A 25,278-nucleotide genomic window follows, 5' to 3' on the forward strand; every position below is an offset into this window, starting at 1 on the left:
AGAGGATGTCACTTGACATCCATATTTTATTGCCCCCTCTACCCTGCGAGTTCCGAACGTCCACAATAATAGTCTTCTTGAAGATGATGGATTTTGAATGACGGTTATAATGCAACAGAACTTAACTCATGCGCCACGCGATTGTGTAATTATGATTTATGTAGTTTACTTTACTCAACTATAAAATACTCTGTTACTTTACACGAAATATTTCATTTTATTTCGATTGTTTGCGTCCTATTTTATTATTATTTAGAGAACCCTTTCTGTTTGTTTTATTTATTGGTTTGCGTTATATTTTATCATAATTATAGCCAGGGCTATGTATGCCTAGAATAGGAATATTTGAATTTGTTCAATGATCAATGAAACTTTTGTAAATATATATCTGACTGTTGCGTGTCTAATTAAAATAATTGAATAAATGGTTATATAGGTGTGGATAAAAAACACTAAATCGTAAAAATCATTTAAGGTTTATTTAAAACGGGCAAATCACATCCAATGTACTTATTCTCCTTGACAGCATTTGTGATAACTCGGTTCCATAAGGAATCCAAACAAAGAACGTGTGGATTACAAAACAAAATCACAGACACCTGAGCACGTGTTATAGCAACGTTCATTCTTTTAGGACTTTTTACAAAGCCCAATAAGTTTTTATTGTCCTCTAAAAGTAGCGATTCTGAAGATCTTACAGGTGATATTAGTATTATAGTCCGTTCCTGACCTTGGAATTCCTCAACACTTCCAATTTTTGGTTGAGGTAAACCCATGGATTCAAATAATAACCTCAAGAATTTCACCTAAAAATAAATAGGAAATATATCATAAGTTAATTATAATATGCAAATTAATTAAAAAATAAAAAGTACCTGTGCTATGTAAGGTGTAATAATACCAATATCGTCAACAGTCATATCTTTTTTAAATAATTTGCAGACAGTTAATGCAACCATTGATGCCTCTTGAGGGTTGTACCATGATGGACTATCTTCTGCCCTTACATTATTTCCTCTAATTCCATGTACAAATATGCCTCCCACATTTTCATTAAATAAATTGAAAATTTGACATGTGGCAACCATAGCTTTAGTTATCCAATGTTGATTCCTATCAATTTTAGCTATCAAAGAATTATCGTAAAACATTTCGCTTGGTAAAGATATAACTTCCTCCAAAGATCTATAATTATGTTTTAATTTTGTTACAAGTCTTTTATTATACCCATCTGCAAAGGCAGAATAATCCCTTTGGTAAGGATAACACTCCAAAATTCTAGACATGTATGATTCATCCATTCCATACTCTTTACAATACCTGGAAAGAACTACTGGACCTAATTGCATAGGATCACCTGCAAGAATTATTTGGCCATTATTCTTGTCAATCATTGTCATTGGTATCATTATTTCCGGTTCAGTTGTCTGTCCAGCTTCATCTATTATGATGTGTGTGAAATGACCTTTAGGTAATCCAATAAGTGCTAGAGAACTAAGACAAGAACATGTGCCTATTGTAACACGGTGTCTTCCAATAAATGTTTTCTGGCAGTTCACATTTATACCATTCCTTATATTCTGTTTATCTTTGGAGCATTCTTGCAAAGAGATATCTAATGAAGCACAAAATGGTTTAATCATATCAGGTATATTCTCGGAATCAACCAAATGATTCGCAATTAACCTTACAATTGAACAATTAATATCATTTTTGTACTGAATCATTCTTTCAGTCACTAAATTTGCTGCACTATTGGAAGGTGTTGCTACTAAAATTCGACTTTCTGGTAATTTTGTCAATAATTGCAATATCAATTCAATAACTGTTATTGTTTTTCCTGTACCAGGTGGACCAAATATACAGTATGGCATAGGCCGACTTTCTCCAAGAAGTATGTTTACAACTGCACTTTTCTGATCATAATTCAAATTTTTATTAAACCAGTTTATTGTTTCCAATTTTACATTAGAGAATTGAGGTTTTTGCGTTAAGATTCGTGATGGAAATAGAACATTTGTACCTAAATTTTTGATAGCACAGTTGATTGCATGGTGCATTCGCCTGAACATAGTTCTACTGAAATGAAACTCTATTGAAACATCACTACCATTATATATGTTGTGAAATTGCATATTAAATTTCATTACAACTAAATCACCTTTGATGGTGTGAACATATCCCTCATAACAAGGTATATTATCAGACCACAAGTCTTTTACAATAGCCCTATCACCTTTTATTATTGATGGCCTTCTTTCTGCTAATCCTTTTATTTGTACACATAGGTATTCTTGGTATCGTATAAGAAATACTTTTGGATTATCATGAGCTCGCATATGTATATTCTGTTGTATTTCTTCCATATACAATAATGTGTGCCATTTATCAGTGTAATTGAATCCATTACACTGCTTAGTCAGAAATGGAAAGCGATTTTCTATGTCTTCAAAAATTTTGTCATGTTTATTATTACTTAACAAAGTATTCCATAATTTTTCTGGTACAGGAAATGATCCAAGTCTAACTGCAACAAATGCTGCCATTTTCACTGATTTTTCACCAGGTATAAAGGAATGGTTATTATCTCTAATTTTTTTTAAACATTGAATTTTTTCTTTTTCTGATTTGTGATAATAAACATTATTACTTAAGGCAGCATGTGGAAATGATTGGTCCATGGCCACGTTAATATCTATAAATCTTTTTATCTGGAAACTTTTGAACTGTAATACTAAACACTCCCTAGTTTTTCCAAGAAATTTGGGACTACATGTAATAGCAAAGTTAATGATTTTTCCAGGAAATAACATAATAGGATGTGATAACTTTGGCTCTACTATTATTTGAGAGTCTCTTTTTTTACTAAGCATAATCCATTTATTTAAAACATATGTTTCATTGCTATTGTTAGTTATATTTAAAGATATTGTTGATTTTTGACTAATAGGTAAATTTTCAAATTCCAGAGGATATGTAGCTAAAATCTTCTTTTCTTTTTCTAGTTCAAAAGTTTCCTCTCTAGTTTTAGATGAAAATTGTACAATTTCATTAGGGCAACTATCAATCTCTATTATTTTAATCGCCCTCCATGTGCATTGGTTTTGATTACTTTCTATAGCTTCAACCATTACCTGAAAAATTAACCTGATATAATTCTAAAATTTTTGACTACAAATGTTTTCCATTACCAATTAATTTTATAAGTGATAAAATATATTGATACCTTTAAATCTTAATTTGAAACAAATTATTTCAAAAATATTACCTTTGATCCTAGTTGAGGAACAAATCTATTTAACAAGCATGTGTTATCAAAATATATCAATTTGTCACACACACCAAAAGTTCCTGTCCAACTGTTAATAAATGCACTTGTAATTTTACTTCTCAGAGGTTTAAAGGATGTTACAGTTAATACCTAAAAGTAAAAAAGCATAGAAATTTAGTACATAAAATAAGACTTCTTAATAGAATAAACTTTGTCCTAGTTGTGTAATTTTTCTAAAAATATTTCAGATTACATGTTATTGATATAAAAGTAGATAAAATTGTTATATACCTGATTCATGGAGATATCTGATGGTTTATTTTCATACATTTGGACTTCACAATTGAGTTCCAACCAATCACCTTTTATAGGTATAAATGTTCCTTCAACATCATCTAAATTAAACTTTATGTCACTTTCTTTTATGTATATATGTCTATCTTCTCTGTGGCTAACTTCACCAATCAGGACATGGTCAATGATTTGAAAATTCTTTTCTTCTCTGCTATCTTCTTCACCCCAAAACATGCCTCTGTTTTCTAATATTCTGACAACTACTACAGTGTCATTTGTATTTTTATAGCCCAAATACAATACAAGGTCATTAACATTACAGTTACAGGTTGAAGTTGATAAATCAAAATAAAACATCCCATCTATCAAAACATAGTCATTATCTTTAAATGTAATCACCCCTAAAAAGTCGAATATTTCTATTAATCATAAAAAATTTATGTGCTATTATTGATTATTATCAGTATCTTAATATGTGGATTAATATTGATATTTATTATTTTAAACTACACTACTTTAAAATTGTAAATGATAATACCTTGGAAAACATGGAAATTAGCTAAGGTCTAGTGACTAAATAATAGTAATTTATATGTTTATTTGATGTTACACAAAATAGATACCTACACCATAATAAAGTCTTTAAGAAAATAAAAAATGTTGATCAATTGTATTATTAAAGATAAACATTTGTAATCACCGAAGTGGTAAAAAGTCTTATACATAAATATTAAATTCCCATGATCATCATTGTACAGAAATATATCTTATTTTTTCAGTCATTCAGTTCGATAGTTCTAATATTATAAACATAAAAAAGTAGTAAATTACTACACATTAAAACAGTCTATAGTAAATTATGAAAATGAATTTTGATGTTAATATTATCTCTGTTACTTTAATAATAAAAGTGTGATTTATGTGCATATGTTTTTATTTATTTTGTATATATTATTTTAAATTTTACATTCATACATGTTAGATGTTCTTTTGTATATCAAAAAGTTTAATACCTGTTCTTTGAAAACAAATAATATCTTTGGATACTTGAGGGGTGGCATTTTCTTCGACACTTTTTTCTTCCTGGCAGCTTATATATTCTAAATCAATGAGTTGTTCTACCAAATAATTTTCTTTTTGATCATCTTCAGAATCTTCATCAGAATCTTTACTTAATAGGTGCTTAAACCACGAGGTAAGGTATGATAACATGATGAAAATAAATTGAAATGTCCTAAAATCTATTGGGAAAATCCTTTGTCATATTCAAATTTCCAATCAGTTGATTTTAAGTAGTCGAGTTCTTTTCTAATGGCTTGAATTCTCTTCTGATGTAAATCTTTCTGTGAACTTTTAAATGATTGCTCTATAGTCTTCCTTAATTGCATTTGATATAATATTTGATCGAAGTTCTGTATCCTGTTTTGAGTTGTACTCTGAAATATATTCATTATTTTAAAAGCAGGAATATCTGGCATTTATAAAATAAATTTACTTATTGCAAATAACGTACGGAAGGAGTCTCTGGTACTGAAGGAGAATAAGCAGACTGATTGATATTGTTAGGAGTAGACATAACGCGCTGCAACTTAATTAATGTTCAACTAAAACTATTGAAATGTTTTGTGTCAAATATCACACCGAAAAAACAAAACTACCGTTAACAGTAATCGAAAAATATAATCGATATCAAATCGGTTGATAACGATCATGGGTCTCGATTGTTGGTTTCATCATTGTGTCAGTGAGTAAAATTCAGAATCGGGTCACGCAATAAAATTAAGTTTAAAATTTTTAATATAGGATTTAAGCTTCTATACTTGGTTTGAAAAATAATTCAAAACCTATACTTTCTACTTTGTCGCTATAACCTAAATGGTATGTTACCTAAAAGGCTGGATTGTAGCTCTGCTGAAATTGTAGGTATCTGATGTAATGAAGAAATTTTTAACCTATTTCTAAATTTAAAGTAAGTGAAATAACGATGTATCTCAAGTAAACGACATTAAAAATAATTATAAAATATGTAAGCTTAATTTGAATATGGAATTATATACTTTTTTTTATTAATAATTATGATAATTTTAATGATGAATCTTTTGCTGGTGTTTATCACATAAAATCGGTTGTTGCGATTTTCTAGTTTTTTTTCTTTTTTTCATGTTATTTTTTTTTATTAGGGAAAATTAAATTTCCTAATAAAAATAAGCAAGGTTGAGAAATGTATTGTTAATTTAGAAAAAAAAACTTGCCAAGTATGGACAAAAATTGAGAAATGGTAAACATTTCTTCAATTAGTTTTAACTCTAAAATAAATTTAAAAATTTTAAAAAATATATAAATTGAAAAAAAATGTTACAGTTATTTTTCGTCTTTTTAACCCATAGATGCCCACTTCAAGGTATGGGTTTTCCCCTAAGATCAAAATGTTAACCAAAACAAAATTATGTCATAATCTCCATGCTTGGTAGTCTGCGTCAGTTATTTTTACTATACACCAAATAATATAAAAATTTATTAAAACGAGTTTTAGTATTCGCCATAATTATTGTTCGGCAATCATTATTTGCAACATTTCGCTAATGTGAGTTCCGCTGAGGTAGCATATTATATTATCATGAAATATTATAAAAATACACTTTATAACTCTTAGGTTAATAAGGAAAAGATAAAATGAGGATTTTTTGAAATTAACGATCGTTCGCGATCTTACACGTACAAATAGGAAGTTACATTACTATAGAGTTAAATATTTTATTGTCACTTGCACAATAACAACCGTTTTATTTATTAAAATGTGTTCTTATTAGTAAACAATTAATACTCTGTATTGTTTTAATTTAGACTTAGTTTTAAGTAAAGAGTAATCACAATTTAAGATTATAGATGTTAACATGGTCAAACTTACGACGAAAGAATATCAAATTTAGACCTCAGAGCTATTCAAATATATTAATGTAAAATTAAGAGGACTATAATTTCCTTGATACTTGTTATAAAACTAAAATCTTTTTTTCTTCATAACAAAAAATAGATTAATTTAAAAAAAAAAGGTAATTTATAATAAGTAATATGACTTGTCATTTAAGTACACGTAAATCTTAAAAGACATTAATAGACTAATGTTTCTCTGAATTGTTTTTAAGAAAAATCTTATTGTTGTGTATTTAATATATGTAAAATTCAAGCATTCGAATTTTTTTACCTCAACACTCTTAAAATGTTTTCTTATGTAAAAGAAAAACTTTGATTTTTAATGTACTCGTATATAAGAAACATTTGGGCGATGTGAAAATTATTTTTTTTCAAATTTTTGGTTTCATGCAGTGATATTATTTTATCACAATAACGTAATATTTTTTGTTTTATGATCAATATATTTAATTACTTTTAATTATACTTCTTTACGCAATAAGCCTTAGCCTGTCGATTTTTCATTCAATTTCTTGTAATATCACTACTTTATTGCACCACACACTCGTCACACCCTTACTTACGAGGCTGGCGGCCGCGTCCGCCTCGCCCACGTTCAAGCTAAGGTGGTCAGGAGAAGGCTGTGTCGCTCCCTACCAACAAGTAATCTTTACGTCGCTAACCTAGACTAGACTTCAGTCTCAATACTACATCTACCAGGATATAATCCCTCTTCATGCGTTATAACTGAAACATGATCTGCCAGGGTAAAGTTTATGGCACACAGGCCTCTGTTTCCGTAAGCTTAATTTCGATGAAGCTACACAAAGCCAAAAATGGCTTGCAGCATACTATCATTTACAGTATATACATAGATCAATATACACCCTTCTACTCCAGACTTCGCATTATCATTACCTTCAAGACCGGCCTTAGAAGGAATCCCACATAGTTATAGGAAATTGGATATAAATTCGCACGGTCTGAGCATAAAATACCGCTTCACATTGTTTTCATAAATATCAAATTTGAAAAATAAAACAATAAAGGTGAAAAACTTTAAATATTTTATTTACATTTTACAACAAAAATAAATTCGACACAGCGGATGGTTTACTTTTATTTGTATTAATTTTGTACGTTTTATATTATTTTAAGGAAATTCTTTATCATCCACATCGAAATGCACGCCTACTTGCTTGCGGACTTCTAATTCCAATCTTGAGATTGTAAGACTGTCCTCGTGTGTCATCCTTGGCGATTCTACGAGTCCTGTAAATCAAACAGTTTTGAAATAATAATTGTGAAAACAAAACATTTTTTCGCATACCATAAAGTAGATGAAATGAACAGGTATATTCTGTCAAAGATAGAACAAAAACTATCGTGACCCATAAAGTATTAAAATGAAGATATATTCGCATTAATACTGCAGTCTTGCTGCATTCAAAATAAACGTCATTTAATAAAGCGATAAATCTGACAAACGTTTTAGTTGTTTTTTCAATTAAACTGCGACAGATCTATAACTGTCATCAGTACAAAGTCATTAATATTTACATTAAATTGTGATGATTTTGTAAATGAATATAATATTTATCAACTTTACCTGCTTTGATGCATCTGGCCACTTCCATAGCTTCGTAAACTAATCCAGCGCTGTTATCGAAATAGTAAGGAAGTTTCGATTCGTGCAGCGGGAATCGTTCCACATTGCCATCGGCGTGAATTAAAGTCAACGGGAAGTGGAAGGGATCTTCAACCTGTAAAATTATTTTGACGGCAATATATAGCTAGAAGCCTAAACTGGTTTTTTAATATCTAATTACAAAGTATTTTACACTGCGTTTACTTTCATATTTTCAAGTTTGGTATATCAAAATAACTATGACATATGGACATGACTAGGCATATTGGAAACCTGGGAAAGGTGTTTACATTCGCTCAAATTTAAAAAATAGTTCCATTTTTAAATTTTAGGTACGTTTGGGTAACCACAGATGTTGAATAAATAAAGAAATTAATAGTCTTTAAAGATTTTATAAGTCATATAAAGGTGTATTAAAATAGAAAAAAAATATTTTACCGTAGCTTGTCCCTTGGTTCCAGTTACTGTAGCATTGTTCGTGAGCTTGATTCTCGCGTGTATGTTTAATACAGCACGTCTACCGCCCGAATAGTCAAGAATAACCGTGTCCATCGTATCCACGCCGTGTTCGTTTAGTTCGCCAACAGCCGTAACTTTAATGGGTTTGTCTTTAAATATGTACTGGGCAAATTGCAACGCGTATATACCAATGTCCATAATGGCACTTCCGCCCATTTCCTTCAACCTGAAATTACAAATAATTTTCAAACGGAAAATAAATAATAATGGCAGAGGCATTCGCCCATTTCTCCTCTGTCAGTTCTTCTTATCTTCGTTAAAGCCAAATGTTTTAGAACTTATTGATAATGCATATTTTACTGATAATAATAAATAAATAAATAATGAATAGTTAATTGGAGAACAGTAATTACCTACTAACTTTTTAAATTATATTAATGTATATATGTAAAGAGATTTATTATTCAACCTATTTTTAATATTAACAAATACTTTTTTTGTTAACCAGGCTCATGTTGTGATTGCACGTCTTTAAAATTGAAATTAGTCCTGTATTTTCTATTTGCTTTGTACGTGTATACAATATTGTGAATTTTGATCGCAGTCCCTGAGAAACATATTAAGAGTAAACCGTTCTATAGCCAAACCTCAAAAAATAATTATTAAGCAAATTGTTCTATATATAATGTCGGTTATAGGGTTTGAGCGCGAATAATAACAAAATTTGGCGCCCTTCCATAGAAAAATAAACAAATTTACTGTAAAAAATAGCAAGTAAGAAAAAATTAATAATTAAAATATAAAACAATAAATATTTTCTTAAGTGTTACATGTGGAACGGTCTAACGAACGCATTTGTAGTTCGAGCAACGCAGTCGAACCCGCGAAATCTGCAAATGCCATTTGAGCAACAATGCGAGTCCGGTCCAAAAAAAAGCAACAAAGGAACAAAAACGTTATAAAGTGGTGGTAGCCCAGCGATAGAGGACTGAGACTTGCAATAATAGGTCGCGAGTTCGATTCTGCTCACAAAAACAAAATTGCTTATAATACCACATTGCGATGGCTGACCCGCCCGCCAGGCGTAACAATTATGATATATCCCCCATAGATATATTTGGGGGAGGCCTATGCCTTGCATGCGCGTCTGTGGGCTGAAACGACGACGTGTGACATTTCATATCTTTTATAATTCTTTTTGTCAAAATGTAAAAAAAATACATTTTTAAATCGCCCGCTGTGTACTTCTTTTTATCCAGCTCTGGGTTATAGTTTATCTGTAACGCGTAATTAACCAGATAATAAATTTAATACATTTTTGCCAAACTTACCTAATTCTGTCTATATCGTCAATTGGAACACCAAAGTTGACCTCGACGAATTGTACATCACCAAGCTTTCCAGAATTGATTTCTTTTTCCAAAGCAATGTACGAAGGTGAGAACCTTGACCAGACAGCCTCCATCAGGAATAAATTGTTCTTCCTAGCCAACTTTACTAAGCTTTCCACTTGTTTGTAAGTCTGGCACAATGGCTTTTCGCACAGTACGTGTTTTCCATTACTAAGGAAAAGCCTTGCGAGTTCATAATGATATGGTATAAGCGAACCGATATAAGCAACGTCTGCAAAAAATATTTGTAAACATATTGGTTATAATTTCACTAAAAGGCGGGTTAGCCTTATTTAATTTTTTTTTACGCTAATTTAGTAACGATATTTGCAACTTTCTCATAAAGACATTATTTTATGGGTATTCGTCTTTTAATATGTTTTTACTGTTGGTATTACTGCTTAACGTAAATGAAAGGATGGTTTAATGTTTGATTGTAAGAATTATAAGGTGAGTATACGTCGTCTATGTATAAATAATATATAAAAGGTCTCATTAATTGTATGGCATGTTGTTAAAATAATTACCGATATCTTTGCTGGCAGCTAAGGCTTCGTAAGAATCATACACCTTAGGAATATTGTGTGTTTTAGCGAATGATTCAGCTTTGCTTCTGTCTCGTGCTGCCACGGCCGCAATGACTTGGTCGCCTTTATTCGGGTAGGTGTTGAAAGCGTTCACGAAGTCATTGCAAATCTTTGCAGCGGTAACGATTCCCCAGCGGATGGTCATCTGCAATGGATATTTATGTAAATGACATTACTCGGACTAATTTTTAATAAAAAGTAAATATTTTTAAATCTTCGAAAGAGGTATTGAATCAATAATTTATAGAGGGTTTTGATAGGTGTAAAATCTTTAAATAGGTGAAGGTATAGCACATTTGACAACAAATTGTTTTAAAGATTTTACACCTATTACCAATCACTCTGTAACAAGTAATTACTCTGCAATATGGGACATTTATTAATCTTTTCTATTGGAATTCGATATGCCAATACCTTATGGCAATACAAAGCCTGCAGAGTCAGTAATTCGACTTCTAAAAACGCTATTTCTTACTACACTATCATTACGTCATTGCTTATTTCTAAAGCATTGCTTTTTGGTTCGTGTACCATACATTCATTGACAGCAAATGAACTATGTGTCTCTATCCCTTTTAAGCTTGTTTATCATATGTAACATTGAAAGCGCCATTTTAATTTTTTTTAGGTTTGACTTAAATTAATTAGATTTAACAATCTTATGAATAAAATATAAAACTATACCAAGTAATATAACACTAATATATCGTCTTTCAACATCAAAAAATCCTTTTACTAAACACCTAGTCCTTAAAATAAGAACATGGCAACGGTCAGCTTTCCCGAGATAACTGCCTAAAATCCTTATAAGATGTAGTATTAGTATTAGCTAATTGACGTATTTTAAGTTTAAGAATAATTTATAACTGATAGACCAAATCTCCTAATACTCCTGAAAGTGAATTACGAATATCACACTTAAAATTCCCGTGAACCCCCATTTAAAACTAACGTCTTTTGGCATAGAAATATTTTATTTTAAATTAAATATGACATAACACACGCGCTGGTAATAAAATGCTATTTCTGACATAATTTACCGTACGTTCATATTTTACAATTACAATTTTTTTAAAGTTATAATACGCTTTGATATTATAAGTTTTTAATTTATATCTATAGTTCACTGTAATATTACAATAAAATCATGTATATTTACCTTGAAAATTACCTTTTATTTTTCTCCGGAAAATCCTGTTATATGATGCGTTAGTTGTGTAGTTTTATGTAACAGATTAAGGCCATCACTGTTTGCGAACATTATATTTATAAGCCTGATATTGTTAACCTTATCAACAATTTCAATGGTCAATTCAAAACATTTGTTATCTATAGCGGTAGATATACGCACACTATGTATATACAATTATTGAAGTTACTGAGTTATTTCAATAAAAACAACTAGACATATCAAAAATAAAATTATGTAACATGCATGGAAATATTAAGTAATTATGTTAAGCACATATAATCAGGGTTCCGCTACATTTTGATTAAAAAAAATCACAATTTTTCGCCTTTAAATTATAGTCATTTTCACTCAATAAAATACATAAAAAAATAATTCCATGCGGCTAGCTTATTTTCATAAAATTCAATATTTCTTTAACTTTATTACATCCTAATGGTGTATTTAAGATTTTTGTGTTTGTTCAAAAAGAATTTTGAAGGTTAATAATGTGTAGTGATGACGCATGCAGATTATATATAAAAACCAAAATTCCTTAAAGCTTAATTCAAACTTTATGTGAATTAATTTTCTTCTCAGATTTAATCAAATACTTACAGCTTTAGTCGAATGTAAATAAGTTAAAATATATGCGTGTACTATCAACGCATACAGTATTTTTTTTTAAATATAAGTTGTTCTTTTAATTGCGACGCAAGGGGTGGTTATTCGCTCAAGAGAAAAACTATCTAAAAATGAATTTAAATATACACAGGCAAACGAACGTTAACGTCATGGGGTTTCGTAAAAAAACGATTCTAGTATGATTTCTTTATTTTTTACTATAACAAATAATAATAAACACCTGCTTCAAAAACATTGCACAAGGAAATTCTAATGATAACACCCTGTAACATCAATAACTTCAATAACAAAACACTTTGTCGAAATATCATTTAAAGTGCTTTGGATTGTTTAATCAGTGTAAGGAATCTGATGGCAGGTTTATGTACTGTTTCAATTTTGATGGTTATTTTTTTTTGACTGTTGCATATTTAAAAGCGCGTTTATATAGGGGCTTCTAAACAAACCTCTAAAAGTAATTGCAAGGTCCCTATAAAAGCTTTGCGACTTTTACACTCACATACTTTTCAATATTATACCACAGCAATTTATAATTTTATTTATATTAGATATACGTCAAGCCAAAGTCTTACCAAACAATGATTAATATTAGGAACCGTTTTTATTATAATTGTAATATAATACAGTTATTAAAATCTACCCACTAAATTGCTGATCATGTTTTTTTTTCCTGTCCAGCTTTAAAGTACTCCACTTATTGAAATTCAAAAAAACAAAGGGGGTAGAGGGAGGATGCTTTTGTCTAGTAGTGGATGTCTTATGGCTAAAATAATAGCATTTATTGTTTTCTTCTGTATAATAATATAAAAATAAAATAATATAATAATATACAGAAGAAAACCCATGATTTCTTTTTCAAAACTTCTAAATCTAAGTTATTGTGAAGAATATTATTTACTTTAAATTAATGTTACTTTTAAAAAAATGTAATAAAATAATGTTTAAAGTACAAATTGAAGTAAATACTTTAATATCCATTCCGAAAATAATATAATTAAAAATGAAATCCTATTATCTGTTATTCCATGTTGATTACATTTAAGTGTAAACATGGTAAAAAAAAATAAGTTTTTTTCATTATCCCCTGCTGACACTGCTATAGAAGTCAATAGATAAGCCACAAAAATATGATTACAACTTGTTAAATACCATGATTGATAGTTTCAAAAGCATTTAAGATTATTTCAAGAGGAAGGAACAAGCTCTCAATATTTTTTAAATAGACTTCACATTTCTTTAAAAAAAAAAAAAACAAAATTGCAAAAAATATATTAATAGCTTAAATTAAACCTTAAAATGTAAAAGAACACAGTATATACTCTTAACTTCTTTATATAGTATTAATAAATAGTTTGTATCAAAATAGTTTAAACAAAAATAAAGTTTGCAACCATTGGACATTTTAAAATTTATTTTGTGAAAACTAAATTTAATAAAATAACAAACAGATGATAAAGGCTTTAACAGTAAATTTTAAAACAAAAACGTAATTAGTTATTTACCTATATGATAGTTTTAATAATTTTATGCTTTAATATTAAGGTCATTAATAATTAAAGATCAGTTATTTGATATTTCTTTCATAATGCAGCTTGTATCTCCGCATGTAGTCACATTATTTTGCACCATATTTATTGAAAAACTTAATACAAAAATATTCCAAAATAATACATATATGTGTCAATAGTCCACAATTTAGTTTTATATTTATAAATAGATCATAATTTTAACAACTTTCAATATTTACAAATACCATACTACTTACATTAAGTTGCTTTTTTCCATAAGGATGAAAGAACTTTTATTATGTAACATGGAATAATAATAATTAGTGTAACACACATTCGTGTAATAACATGGAAAGACGAGTCAAGATCATAACCTGATAATGATATGTCCTAACCATAAGTATGTGGTGGCACCACAACGTTTAAATAGCATAGCGATACCCTAATATTCATGTCACCATGAAAAGCAACTTAAACACAATTGGTTACTCTGATGGAGACATACAGCTATGTTTCAGTATTTTATTAGTTTATTAGATAGATATAACTATATGCTAATTTCAGAGAAGGCGATTTTGTATTAAACCGTCGGTACATAGATTCTATCCTTTATAAACTTTTTGGTCAAGAGCAATAGAACAAAATGCATCAAGTTTCTATTTATTACAACTAATGGTTAAAAACTAACAAACACTGCATTTAGTTCAAATTTTTAATCGGGTGTGAATGATACAATACATTTTTAATGTTACTTTACTTACGTTTAATCGATTTCAATGCTACCATGAAGTTCATGTATCAGTTGTCAAACGGTTTCCAATTTTTTTATATAAAGACGTAAACAATACTTAAAGTTTATTTCATAAAAACAATTTAATTATTTGTTTGTCCACCAAAATAAATAGTTACATATAATATTAAATAAAATTTTCCAAGCTTTTAATTTACTTCTGCATAAATTCAAAATTTATTAAACTTTAATACAAGTTTTCTTCCATTTTTTGGGATACGTCTTGATTGTTAATAATTCACTATTTAAAAGCTAAACATGATTAACATAAAGTTTTTAAAATATTCATGCATGTAATCCCCTTAAAACTATTCCAAAAGTTGTATTCTAGCTTCTATATTAAAATCAGACAAACTATTGTGATCTACAATTTAATGAGCCTGTATTGTACGCAGTCTAAATGTCCTAGGCAAATGTACTTATAAACTTTCTATACGGTGACAAAAATTAACCTGTATTTTTTATAAATTATATGCTACATATTTTGTTTAAATGCCATTAACCTGATTTACAATTAATGACACAGTTAATAACATTTTAGTAATAAAACATTACCTCGAAATGAATATTAGTAGCGTAATTTTTCAACCATCTACATATTTTAAGGCACCGCTAAATTTAAATTAATAAATATTGTGATTGATTTACATTACTCCATAACAATGCTTTGAATGTTATTAATAATTCCCATGACATTCAAAAATAGATTACTTAAACGAGTACTTTAATTATCTATACCTTCTGTCAAAGTAACAATGTGAGAAAAGCAAAATTTAAAATTGTTTTTATTTTTAACGTTTTTCTAGATTTTATAACAGTCAATAAGTTTAATCTTCTGCGAGTTATTCCAAAATATTTACTGATAGACTACTATGTCTAAAAAAAAAGTTGTTCTAAAAGCAAAGGTTTTAAATAATGATGATACTGATATTTTGATGTCCCCGTGTTTTCAAATTACTTCAAATGTCGAGTTAAAAGATATTCCAACAACTGGCGAAGAATATCTATTAAAAGTTATAAAAGAACGTGAAAATTATTCACAAGTGACAAAATGTGATCAAGATATTTCCAAGTTTGCCAAAAATCAGTCTCGATTTGTAAAAGAGGTATAAATTGTATAATTTAGAACATTGGTAAATATTAAAAGATAGATTAGTATATTGTTTTTATTTTTAGCTTCCACGTGCACACGTCGCTGATAATCTCAAACCAACAATAGAATGGCAAAACATACAAGTAGCCGATTTTTCGGATATTCGTATGTATATATCTCGGCTGCTATCAAAAAAATCACAATGGTCAGGTAGTGTTAAAACAATACAAATAGAACAAGATAATTTAAAGGGATGGAAGAGATTTTTTGAGAAAAATGAGCCAACACTATCTTGTGTTCTTGGTTTACCACATACATTACTGGACCGTGCCTTAGAAATATTGACCGATATAATAGGTGATGTACAGCCGGGAAATACTATTGATCACAAAACAGGTATACGAATTTTATTTTAATGAGCTCAATTATAACTTACTTTATCTCTTGGGAGTTATATAGTTTCACAATAAATAATGCCATTCAAATCTAATCAAAACAATTTTTACTTAAAATGTTTATATTGGCTATTGGTTAATGATGTAAAAGTTTAAAGGTGGTGAATGTGAAAGCTTATTCGTCATGAAAGATTTTGTACCTATTTTAAATAACATCTGGCAGTATAGTTTGCAGGGACATTATAAATAATATTTAATTTTAATCAGTAGTAATCTGAATTTTACATTTTTCTTCAATATTTTATCCATTACTTTATTTAGGGTTTTTGAAAAAAATGGTTTGTGGATAGTGTCATTTCTTTAGATCATTGATACTAAAGATATCTATGGGGTCGGTACCATAATTGCCATGCATGACAGGCGAATTGAAAATTACAGTGTATTATCCAGAGGATGCTGCTATGAATCCTCTGGAAATATGTTTGTATCCATTCATCAATAGTGTATGGCAATCCTAAATAATTAATGCACAAAATGTGAATTATAAGTCTGAATCTTAGGAAATGTACCCATACTGTATGTTTGCAAGTCTTGGGCCTCTACTGCTACTGGGCTACCATTAGATAGAGTATATCATTTATTAATAAAATTGCTCACTGCAAATGAGTTATATGTTCACTCTTGATGGTTTTAAACATATAACCTTTTATATAATTAGGTTTTTTGTCTTATGAAATACCTTAGTAACTTCTTATGTCATCAATCAACTAGACTATTAATTTAGAAAATTTAAGCTCAGGACTACAATTTTATTAAATATTACAGGTTAAATGTTACTTATCAATTTTATGAATTTACTTTTAATATCCGTTTCATTTATACTACCCGGAATTTGAATTGACATATTTTACATACTAATCTCAAATACTTGCAAACTATGTACTATATTCCAACATAACTAATCATACGAGGGCCAAACTGAAAGTTTTTAGAACTGGCAACTTAAAAGCATTATATTAAAAAAATAAGTTTAAATTTTGAAAATAGAACTCTTTACCAATAATATTGAGTATACATTTCATTCATTTGTCATTTGTTTTACGATTTGGCGGCAAATTGAAAATTGTCTGTGCACGTCAGAATGAATTTAAGCCGAGAAAATTTTCGTGCAATGATTTTTTATGACTTTCAATGTCATATAAGTCAACAAGAAAGTTATGATAGACTTCGATTGGCTTTTCACGATGAAGCCCCATCTAGTGCCACAGTTTACAACTGGTTTAATGAATTCAAACGTGGTCGAACTAATCTCACCGATGATTTGCGTGAGGGACGGCCTTCTACAGCGACGACTGAAGACAATATCAGTGTTGTGCGGCGTATGATAGAGACTGACAAAAGAGTGACCTATCAGCAGATTCGGACAAGTCTAGGCATAGGTATGAGTCAAGTGCACAAAATCCTCCATGAACATTTAGCGGTCAGGAAGCTTTGTGCCCGCTGGATACCGCATAATTTGACCGAGGCTCAAAAACTCCGTCGTGTTGATTGGTGCCGAGAAATGATCCAAAAATTTAACGGAGGTGACTCAAATGCTGTGTTCGACATACTAACGGGTGACGAAAGCTGGATTTACTGTTATGATCCGGAAACCAAAAGACAGTCTGCTCAGTGGGTGTTTCCTTCCGAAGAATTGCCAACTAAAGTGAAGAGAGGTTGAAGTGTTGGAAAAAAGATGGTGGCCTCGTTCTTCGGAAAGACAGGTCATTACGCGACAGTTGTCTTAGAGGATCAGAAAACGGTTAATGCAGAGTGGTACACTAACAACTGTTTGCCACTTGTCTTGGAAAAAGTTCGAGAGAAACGACCTCGCAGCAGGATCCTCCTTCATCACGACAATGCCTCGTCGCACACCGCCAGGCAAACGATCGACTATTTGGCGACCTCAGACGTGGAATTACTGGGTCACCCGCCGTATAGCCCCGACCTCGCACCCTGCGATTTTTATTTATTTCCGAAAATAAAAGAAAAACTTCGAGGAAAACATTTTATGGACGCCGAAGAAGCAGTGGCTGCGTTTCAAAACGCCGTCGAAGAGACCCCTAAGGCCGAGTGGGCAAGGTGCTTTTCTCAATGGTTCCATCGAATGCAGCGATGTATTGATGTAAATGGACGCTATTTTGAAAAGTTATAATAAAACTAATAACTTGCTAGAATGCTTAGTTTTTGATTTTCTAAGAACTTTCAGTTTGACCCTCGTATTACGCTTATCATGGTCAAAATCAAGCCAATCCACAACTATTTTCATAGATTAATGTCATATAAAAATTCACTGCCACTTTCAGGTCAATGGATTTATGCTTTTCTTGCGTGTACAAGGCAACCTCTTTTATCTGATACAACAAGCATACTTAGGAATTTAGCAAGAAAATGTGCAGAAATAAGGTTTGTAATGTTATTATTTGTTTTTATATTAATATTTATTTTTTGTTTGTATATATATATTTATATTTTGTTTGTATATTAATATTTGTTTCCTTTTCATTTAACATTAAAGATTTTGTTTACTAAAGATATTGTTGTTTTTAGATCTCATTTAAATCCAGATGAAGAACATTCAAAAGAAGCTGTTGCACCACTAAATATCTTTATATGTTTGGTTTCAAGGTATTTCAGACAATTTGATTTAGCTGATTAATATCTTAAAGCAGAAACCATTTTCAAAATTTATCTGGTTCTGGTAGACCCGTTGCAGCTACACTATGTCTCAACATGTTGTACTGAATATTAATTATGAAGTTTAAACAAGTAACAGTTGCTGAGCTTTGTAAAATATCTGTCTACATTGATAATTACAGTCAAGCCAACATTTTGATTCTTGTATTGTTGGATTACGAACTACCATAATTTTGAAACTCCAACATATACCCCTTTGTGTCTCCAGTGTACTCCTGGGGGTCAACCTATACCTCTTTGAAAACTAAAAAACCTGGAAGCAATAATAATTTGATATTGCTGATAAATGGTTACTATTGTTAAAATTAATGTCTAAATACCTAAAATTGTTTTTTAATATTATTTTGTTAAATATGTCACTTCAATATTGTGCCACACCTATGTATCTGCAGAAACATATCTTTAATTAGAAAAATTGTATAGGCTTGTAGCTGTGTAACAATAAAAAAATTAAAAGTAACAAGAGATATATAGGAATAATTGATGAGAATAAAATTAGAATTTTTTATTGTTTTCTAATAAAACTTAGCCAAACTATAGAGTATTCATTAGGTTAATATGTACTCCATTATTTCAATGGAATATAAGAGGATAATAAACAATGTTAATGCTAATGTGAAAAATTACAGTATTTTCAATATTAAATATTACCCAGACATACTTTATGATCTTGGTTACACATAAATTTGCAGTTTTTAATCATTGCGGCAATTTAAAATTTTGCTTACCAACACATTGTAATGGACACAGGGTATATAAGTGTGTTTGAAATATTTCTCACATCAGTATATTAATAGATAGACATTTTTCGGGAGAGGGCTATGTCCAGCAGTTGACATCCTATGGCTGAAATGAGGATGAAACATTGATAGTTACAAATGTGCTTCTAGTAAAAATTTAAATAATTACTGTTAATATTAAGATTACTTAAGCAAAGTATCTATTAATAAATCGGAGAAGAATTTGCTAGGTATTTCGACAGCTAAAGTATTCTAAAACACTCAATTGATACACATGTAACCGACAAAGCTGTAAAGACCCCAAAAGGCTAACAGCGTCGACGTCTATCAGACACTAGAGAATTGACATACATAAGTTATTGAGTCAATTAGCCAAATAATTGATCAATTTAAAGACAAATGTCTTAATAGGCTACTAAGTGGATAGAAATTATCAAATGTCTAACTAATTAATGGATTCTTCTCTGTATGATGTAATTAAAATGGTTCAATTGTCTCATTTTAGTTAATAAAAATGGACTTCACCATATTGTACACTGACAATATTTAGCTAATTAAATTTTCAGCCATTTGTTAATTTTTATTGTTTTACTGACAGTCTTATATTTTAAGATAATATTCCACTAGCTGGGCGATAGCGAAATCACCTTTTATCCATATTATTTTAGAGACTACTTTATTGTAGAGATACAAAAAGGTCGTCCGCTTTTCATTAGAAATTATGAACGATATTACACTTGCCCCCAGGTAACTTTCAACTGTTTTTCTGCATAAAAATAATAATTAGGCATACTACTTTATGACAAATTAAAGTGAAAGATCCCTTATTGTACCTAATTTATGTAAATATGTAATAAAATATAATTCTAATAATCCTTTTAAATTTACCTCTACATCATAATTAGTTTGATTTGTAATTTATCATGGTTTATGTATTACCTGAAAAATGTAATACAAAATTCAGCAAAAGGAAAATAAAACTGAGTGTATTCCTATCGTTATAATATAAAAAAGTTAAACGCAATACTCATTTCTACTTTCTTTTATTATAATACAAATATTTTATTAATTTACTTGTTCCTTAAATACATATTTGTTTTATATGATAAAACTTAAGGGTAATTTTCGTCATCGACGTCATAATGGACGCCAATTTGGCTACGAACTTCATCTTCTAATTTCGCCAATAAAAGACTTTGTTGATGGGACATTCGTGGTGATTCCATGAGACCTTTAAAAGATTATTAATCATTAAACATTTATCTAAAGATCGCTTAAATTTCAATAGCTAGTATATACACTTTCCAAATATCACTCGTTTCAGAAATATTAAATGATGTAAAGCGAGCGTTTTCATAATTCTGATTGTCCCTGCAGACTACTGCCAGAAGTTATTGGTCTATCGCATTCCAATACAAATTATAAATTGATGCAACATATTTTGAAGTGATAACTTTATACAGAATTAATGTTTAATAAGTGTAAAAGCTTTTTGCGGGCATTTTTTAAAGCTTTTCCGCTAATAACCAATCACTGTATGTTAGTAAGATTGGCAAAGACTGATGTAAAAGGTCAACATATTGTATAATAGGTTAATGACGTCGATGTAAGGGCAAAAAACGCCTGCGCCGGATTTAGAATGAGCGTTTATAATTATTGCGCGACTGATTTCGTTTTAAATTTCTACTATTTAATCACGGAGAAATAATGACATTTCCCAATATAAGCAACGTAATTAAGAAGATGCTGTAGTGAAATCTAGATTCCCGCTAAAATGTTCTTATGACACTGTCACTTTCACTTATATTCTGTTACCTTGTTTTATGCATCTAGCTACTTCAATCGCTTCATAAACTAAACCAGCACTATTTATGAAATTGTATGGAATACTTGATGTATGCAGAGGAAACTTTTCAGCGGTACCATCGACGTGAATTAAAGTTTCAGAAAAATAAAACGGATCTTCTATCTGAAAAATAACATTGATATATTTTCTAAGCTTTTGCAAGTATAACTAAATGCAAATATTGCATTTATTTTTTATCATTATTTTTATTATTTAGTTGTTCATAATTACAGAATTTATTATTATTTAATTTGTTTATTGTTTGTACATATTATTAATACTAAAGTAATTATTTTATAATTATATTTCACTAAAGTAATAATTAAGAGCAGCAAAGAAAAATTTACCGTTGCCCATCCTTTACTTCCATAAACAGTTGCCCGATTCCAGAGCCTTATCTTTGTGTTTATATTAAGAATAGCTTTTTTATTGTCTGTGTAATTAAGAATCACGGTGTCGGCCAAATCTACACCTTCTTCATTGACCTCTCCGATCGCAGTTACTTTGGTAGGCTCTTCTTTGAAAATAAATTGTGCGAACTGAAGCGTGTATATGCCGATACAAAGAATAGCACTGCCTCCCTTTTCTTTTAAGCTAAACATTTAAAGCGAAAAGATTTAATATTAATGAAAATAATATATTGGAATTCATCAGTATTGTTAGAAATCTTTACCGTATTCTTTCCATTTGTACCAAAGGCAAACCTAAATTAACTTCGACGTGTTGAATATCTCCTAGTTTCCCAGAGTTAATCTCTTTTTCCAAAGCTGCATATGACGGAGAAAATCTTGACCACACAGCTTCCATTAAGAATAATTTCTTATTTCTTGCTAATCTGACCAGACTTTCGGCTTGTTTATAGTTAAGGCAAAGCGGTTTTTCACACAAAACATGGATGCCTTTCTCAAGGTATAGCTTAGTAAGCTCGTAATGATACGGATTTAATGTTCCAATGTATGCAACGTCTGAAAATAAACTTTAAATTCCTATGTCATATAAGAGCGAATGAATTAGACAAAAATTTTCAGTAATATTATCTATTAATTAAAAATCACAATGAGATGTCAGACGTGTAATGATTATTTACAAGGTTCAATATTTTTTATTTAGATTCTCAAAGAAAATGTTCCACACAAAACATACCGTCGCATTTTTAGATTTAAAAGTAAACCTTACAAAGTTAATTTAGCCAGAGGCTTGACTTTATGAGTCTTACAATTGAATTGTTCAAAGTTTACCACGTCTTATGTTTTGATGAAACTCATTTTCTTCTGATTGAAGTCTACTGAATAAGAAAAACGTATAATGCGAGTATAACAACCGCTCGAGCCGAGGTTCAGTTCTCGCGGGTACCCTTGAATGGAAATGATAAACGATTTGCTTGCAGCCCAATATGTGGTTTTGGTGGCCCTTTTACCGATTCACTCCACGAAGCATCAAAAAGATTAGGGGCTTTATAATCCGGCGAAATAAAGTAACGGCTTCAGCCGAGGTATTTGAGGCAGAAATACGCACATAGGTACGTTAAGCACCTTCACTGCTATACCTCTTCGTACCAGTTGAAGCTATAATTGCCAAGGTGCAAGCAGAACGCACGTACTGGTGGGTAACGACTATTTTCATCGAACAAATGTGACCGTATATATATTTCAGAAACCTTTACGCGATACAGTCGCTGGACACTTACAAAACAATTGTACATACTGTAGCTACCACTTCTTTTTGATATGCAAATTCTTAAATACAACGCAACTGGAAAGCACTTTGAGAAAAGCCGTCGCAACGGACCGCTTTGACAAATGACGTCCCTTTTGATACGCCGTGTGACTGTCGGAACCATTTATGATATCCCGTGGTATAAATAGTCATTCAATTTTGTCAATACAAGAATTTTGTATGGAACAGCCATACGATTTACATCACACAATAAGGGTTTACTTCACTAGGGATAGAAGAAATCTCGACAAGTAAAATGAAACATAAAATTTTGTTTTTCGTAGATGCGTCATGGCCTACACTAAGTGGATCGATGGCGTAGTTAAAATCGTGGGAAATAGCTGTCATTGAGGCGATCTTTAAGAGAAACTCATACCCTTCAGTGGTTGCTTATCAGCTTACATGATAATGAATAGTTATTTTACCGATATCGTCACTAATAGCCATTGCCTGGTAAGAGTCAAACACTTTGGCGATGCCGTGGGTTTTAGCAAACTTCACGGCCTTTTCCTTGTCTTGAGATGCAATCGCTGAAATCACTTGGTCTCCCTTGTCCGGATATGAATTGAAAGCATTTACGAAATCATGACAAATATGTCCAGCTGTAACGATACCCCATCGAAGAGTCATCTGTTTGAAAATAATTATATCCATTAAAATTATATGAATTGTAAAACACAAGAGAGTTCATACGAAATAGTTGTAGTAACACGTTAGTGTTTATTTTTAATAAAAGAGAACGCATTATGTTGGGCTTATTTTACTTACTTTTTATTGTTGGTTTTATAATTTTTGCCTTGTAGTATTATTATCCGACCGTCAACAAATTGCTATAGGTTTTTTATTTTGTAGAAATTCAATTGTGAAGTATTAAAGCGTTGAAAGAGTTTTTCGCTGTTTTCCAACAATTATGTGTAATTTAATAATAATCTCTGTTTGGACGAATTTTTAGTGTCCTTAAAAACTAGTATTTACCTTGTATTATAATATTCGGTCCAAAAGCTGTGGCAATAGCACAAACAACGAATACGGTTAACTCTAATCTACAAATGAACATTTTCTAATGCCAGCCATCTTTTAAATAGACGCAAATAAGAAGGACAATGATAATAAAAAATCTTTGCTTTTGTTGGGAATTCAATTATTGTAATTAACATTTTCCGTATATATTTCATAATTCCTTTACTTATTTAGTGAAATTCTTAAATATTTTATGTATAGTTAATTAACGCAAAGTAACTGTAATAGTTATTTATTAATAGCAATTATTCGAAAATGTGGATCGGGATGCACAATTAAAGCTAATTGAAGAGGTTGTATAGAGGTGAAATGCCAAGGCGGTGTTCTTTTTAGTCTTACCTTCAATTCTTAATTAATGGTAAGGATAATTAAAATAAAGTATTATTTATTACTGGTAGATTTCAAATCACGGTATAAATGCAGAAAGAACGTAAGGCTTCATCTCTCAATCAGTTTTTATATCAAGATACATAATGTCTAAAATGTTACAGGACATTTTAAAAAGAAAACTGACAAAAGGTCACAAAGGTAGTGTGCGGCAGAGATAACGCTCTACGAAGCCGAAATTAATCGATTGTCTCTTTCTAAAGGTCGATGTGCAATATTTATCGTGGGTTCTGTATACATTATTGATAATAAGCTTTTGATGTTACTCTAGAAACAAGTTCTTGAATCAATAAGTTAATTCTGAATTGTGAATTTAAGTGGTAGAAACATACACACTATTGTATGTTATTTTATTTGTAATAAATGAGTATTTTAATTAATAAATAACTCTTATGATTTTATAAGCATTGCAACAGCTGAAACGAATTAAAAACTACGAAATAGCACGAATAAACTAATATATAAGCTCTATGAGTAATGTATAAAAATATATGTTAAATCTGACATAACCTTTATACATGACAATATTTTTAAATTGAATGAAAAGATGATTATAATCATCTTGTGGAAGACCATCTTTTTATTTATGAAATGTTATATAATATTCTGGGATTCGAGGTTTACTTATTACATTATATTACATGCAGCATTTGTGCAACCATTAATTGTTA

The 25,278-nt window shown here is 30.2% G+C and overlaps 4 protein-coding genes across 5 annotated transcripts; 1 reads left to right on the forward strand and 3 right to left on the reverse strand.

Moving 5' to 3' along the window:
* Positions 1-468: 468 nt before the first annotated feature.
* Positions 469-5,197, reverse strand: armi (armitage). Its single transcript, XM_068770132.1, has 6 exons — positions 5,079-5,197; positions 4,579-5,001; positions 3,563-3,966; positions 3,269-3,421; positions 876-3,134; positions 469-806 (listed from the first exon to the last, which is right to left on the reverse strand). The coding sequence occupies exons 2-6, from the start codon at positions 4,775-4,777 to the stop codon at positions 471-473; spliced, it is 3,351 nt and encodes a 1,116-aa protein (XP_068626233.1). The 5' UTR covers positions 4,778-5,001; positions 5,079-5,197; the 3' UTR covers positions 469-470.
* Positions 5,198-7,524: 2,327 nt separating this feature from the next.
* On the reverse strand, positions 7,525-11,842 carry LOC137926892 (trans-1,2-dihydrobenzene-1,2-diol dehydrogenase-like). Of its 2 annotated transcripts, none has more exons than XM_068770629.1 (6): positions 11,735-11,842; positions 10,504-10,708; positions 9,917-10,208; positions 8,565-8,811; positions 8,088-8,241; positions 7,525-7,750 (listed from the first exon to the last, which is right to left on the reverse strand). In XM_068770629.1, exons 2-6 carry the CDS (start codon positions 10,706-10,708, stop codon positions 7,632-7,634), a joined length of 1,017 nt encoding a protein of 338 aa, XP_068626730.1. In that variant the 5' UTR covers positions 11,735-11,842; the 3' UTR covers positions 7,525-7,631. The 2 variants fall into 2 exon arrangements, with proteins under 2 accessions (XP_068626730.1, XP_068626729.1); XM_068770628.1 differs by having other exon boundaries at positions 11,723-11,832.
* Positions 11,843-15,439: 3,597 nt separating this feature from the next.
* Positions 15,440-20,465, forward strand: Gem2 (Gemin 2). Its single transcript, XM_068770510.1, has 4 exons — positions 15,440-15,780; positions 15,851-16,163; positions 18,508-18,607; positions 18,752-20,465. The coding sequence occupies exons 1-4, from the start codon at positions 15,547-15,549 to the stop codon at positions 18,858-18,860; spliced, it is 756 nt and encodes a 251-aa protein (XP_068626611.1). The 5' UTR covers positions 15,440-15,546; the 3' UTR covers positions 18,861-20,465.
* A 245-nt stretch (positions 20,466-20,710) lies between these two features.
* LOC137927019 (trans-1,2-dihydrobenzene-1,2-diol dehydrogenase-like) lies at positions 20,711-23,830 on the reverse strand. Its single transcript, XM_068770790.1, has 5 exons — positions 23,626-23,830; positions 22,158-22,449; positions 21,832-22,078; positions 21,454-21,607; positions 20,711-20,869 (listed from the first exon to the last, which is right to left on the reverse strand). Exons 1-5 carry the CDS (start codon positions 23,828-23,830, stop codon positions 20,751-20,753), a joined length of 1,017 nt encoding a protein of 338 aa, XP_068626891.1. The 3' UTR covers positions 20,711-20,750.
* Between the last annotated feature and the right edge of the window lie 1,448 nt (positions 23,831-25,278).

The sequence above is a fragment of the Battus philenor genome, unplaced genomic scaffold (assembly GCF_028537555.1).
Source record: "Battus philenor isolate CCGP_79_NKW_IND1 unplaced genomic scaffold, ilBatPhil1.0.hap1 SCAF_3, whole genome shotgun sequence".
In the NCBI taxonomy this organism is placed as follows: Eukaryota; Metazoa; Arthropoda; class Insecta; order Lepidoptera; family Papilionidae; genus Battus; species Battus philenor.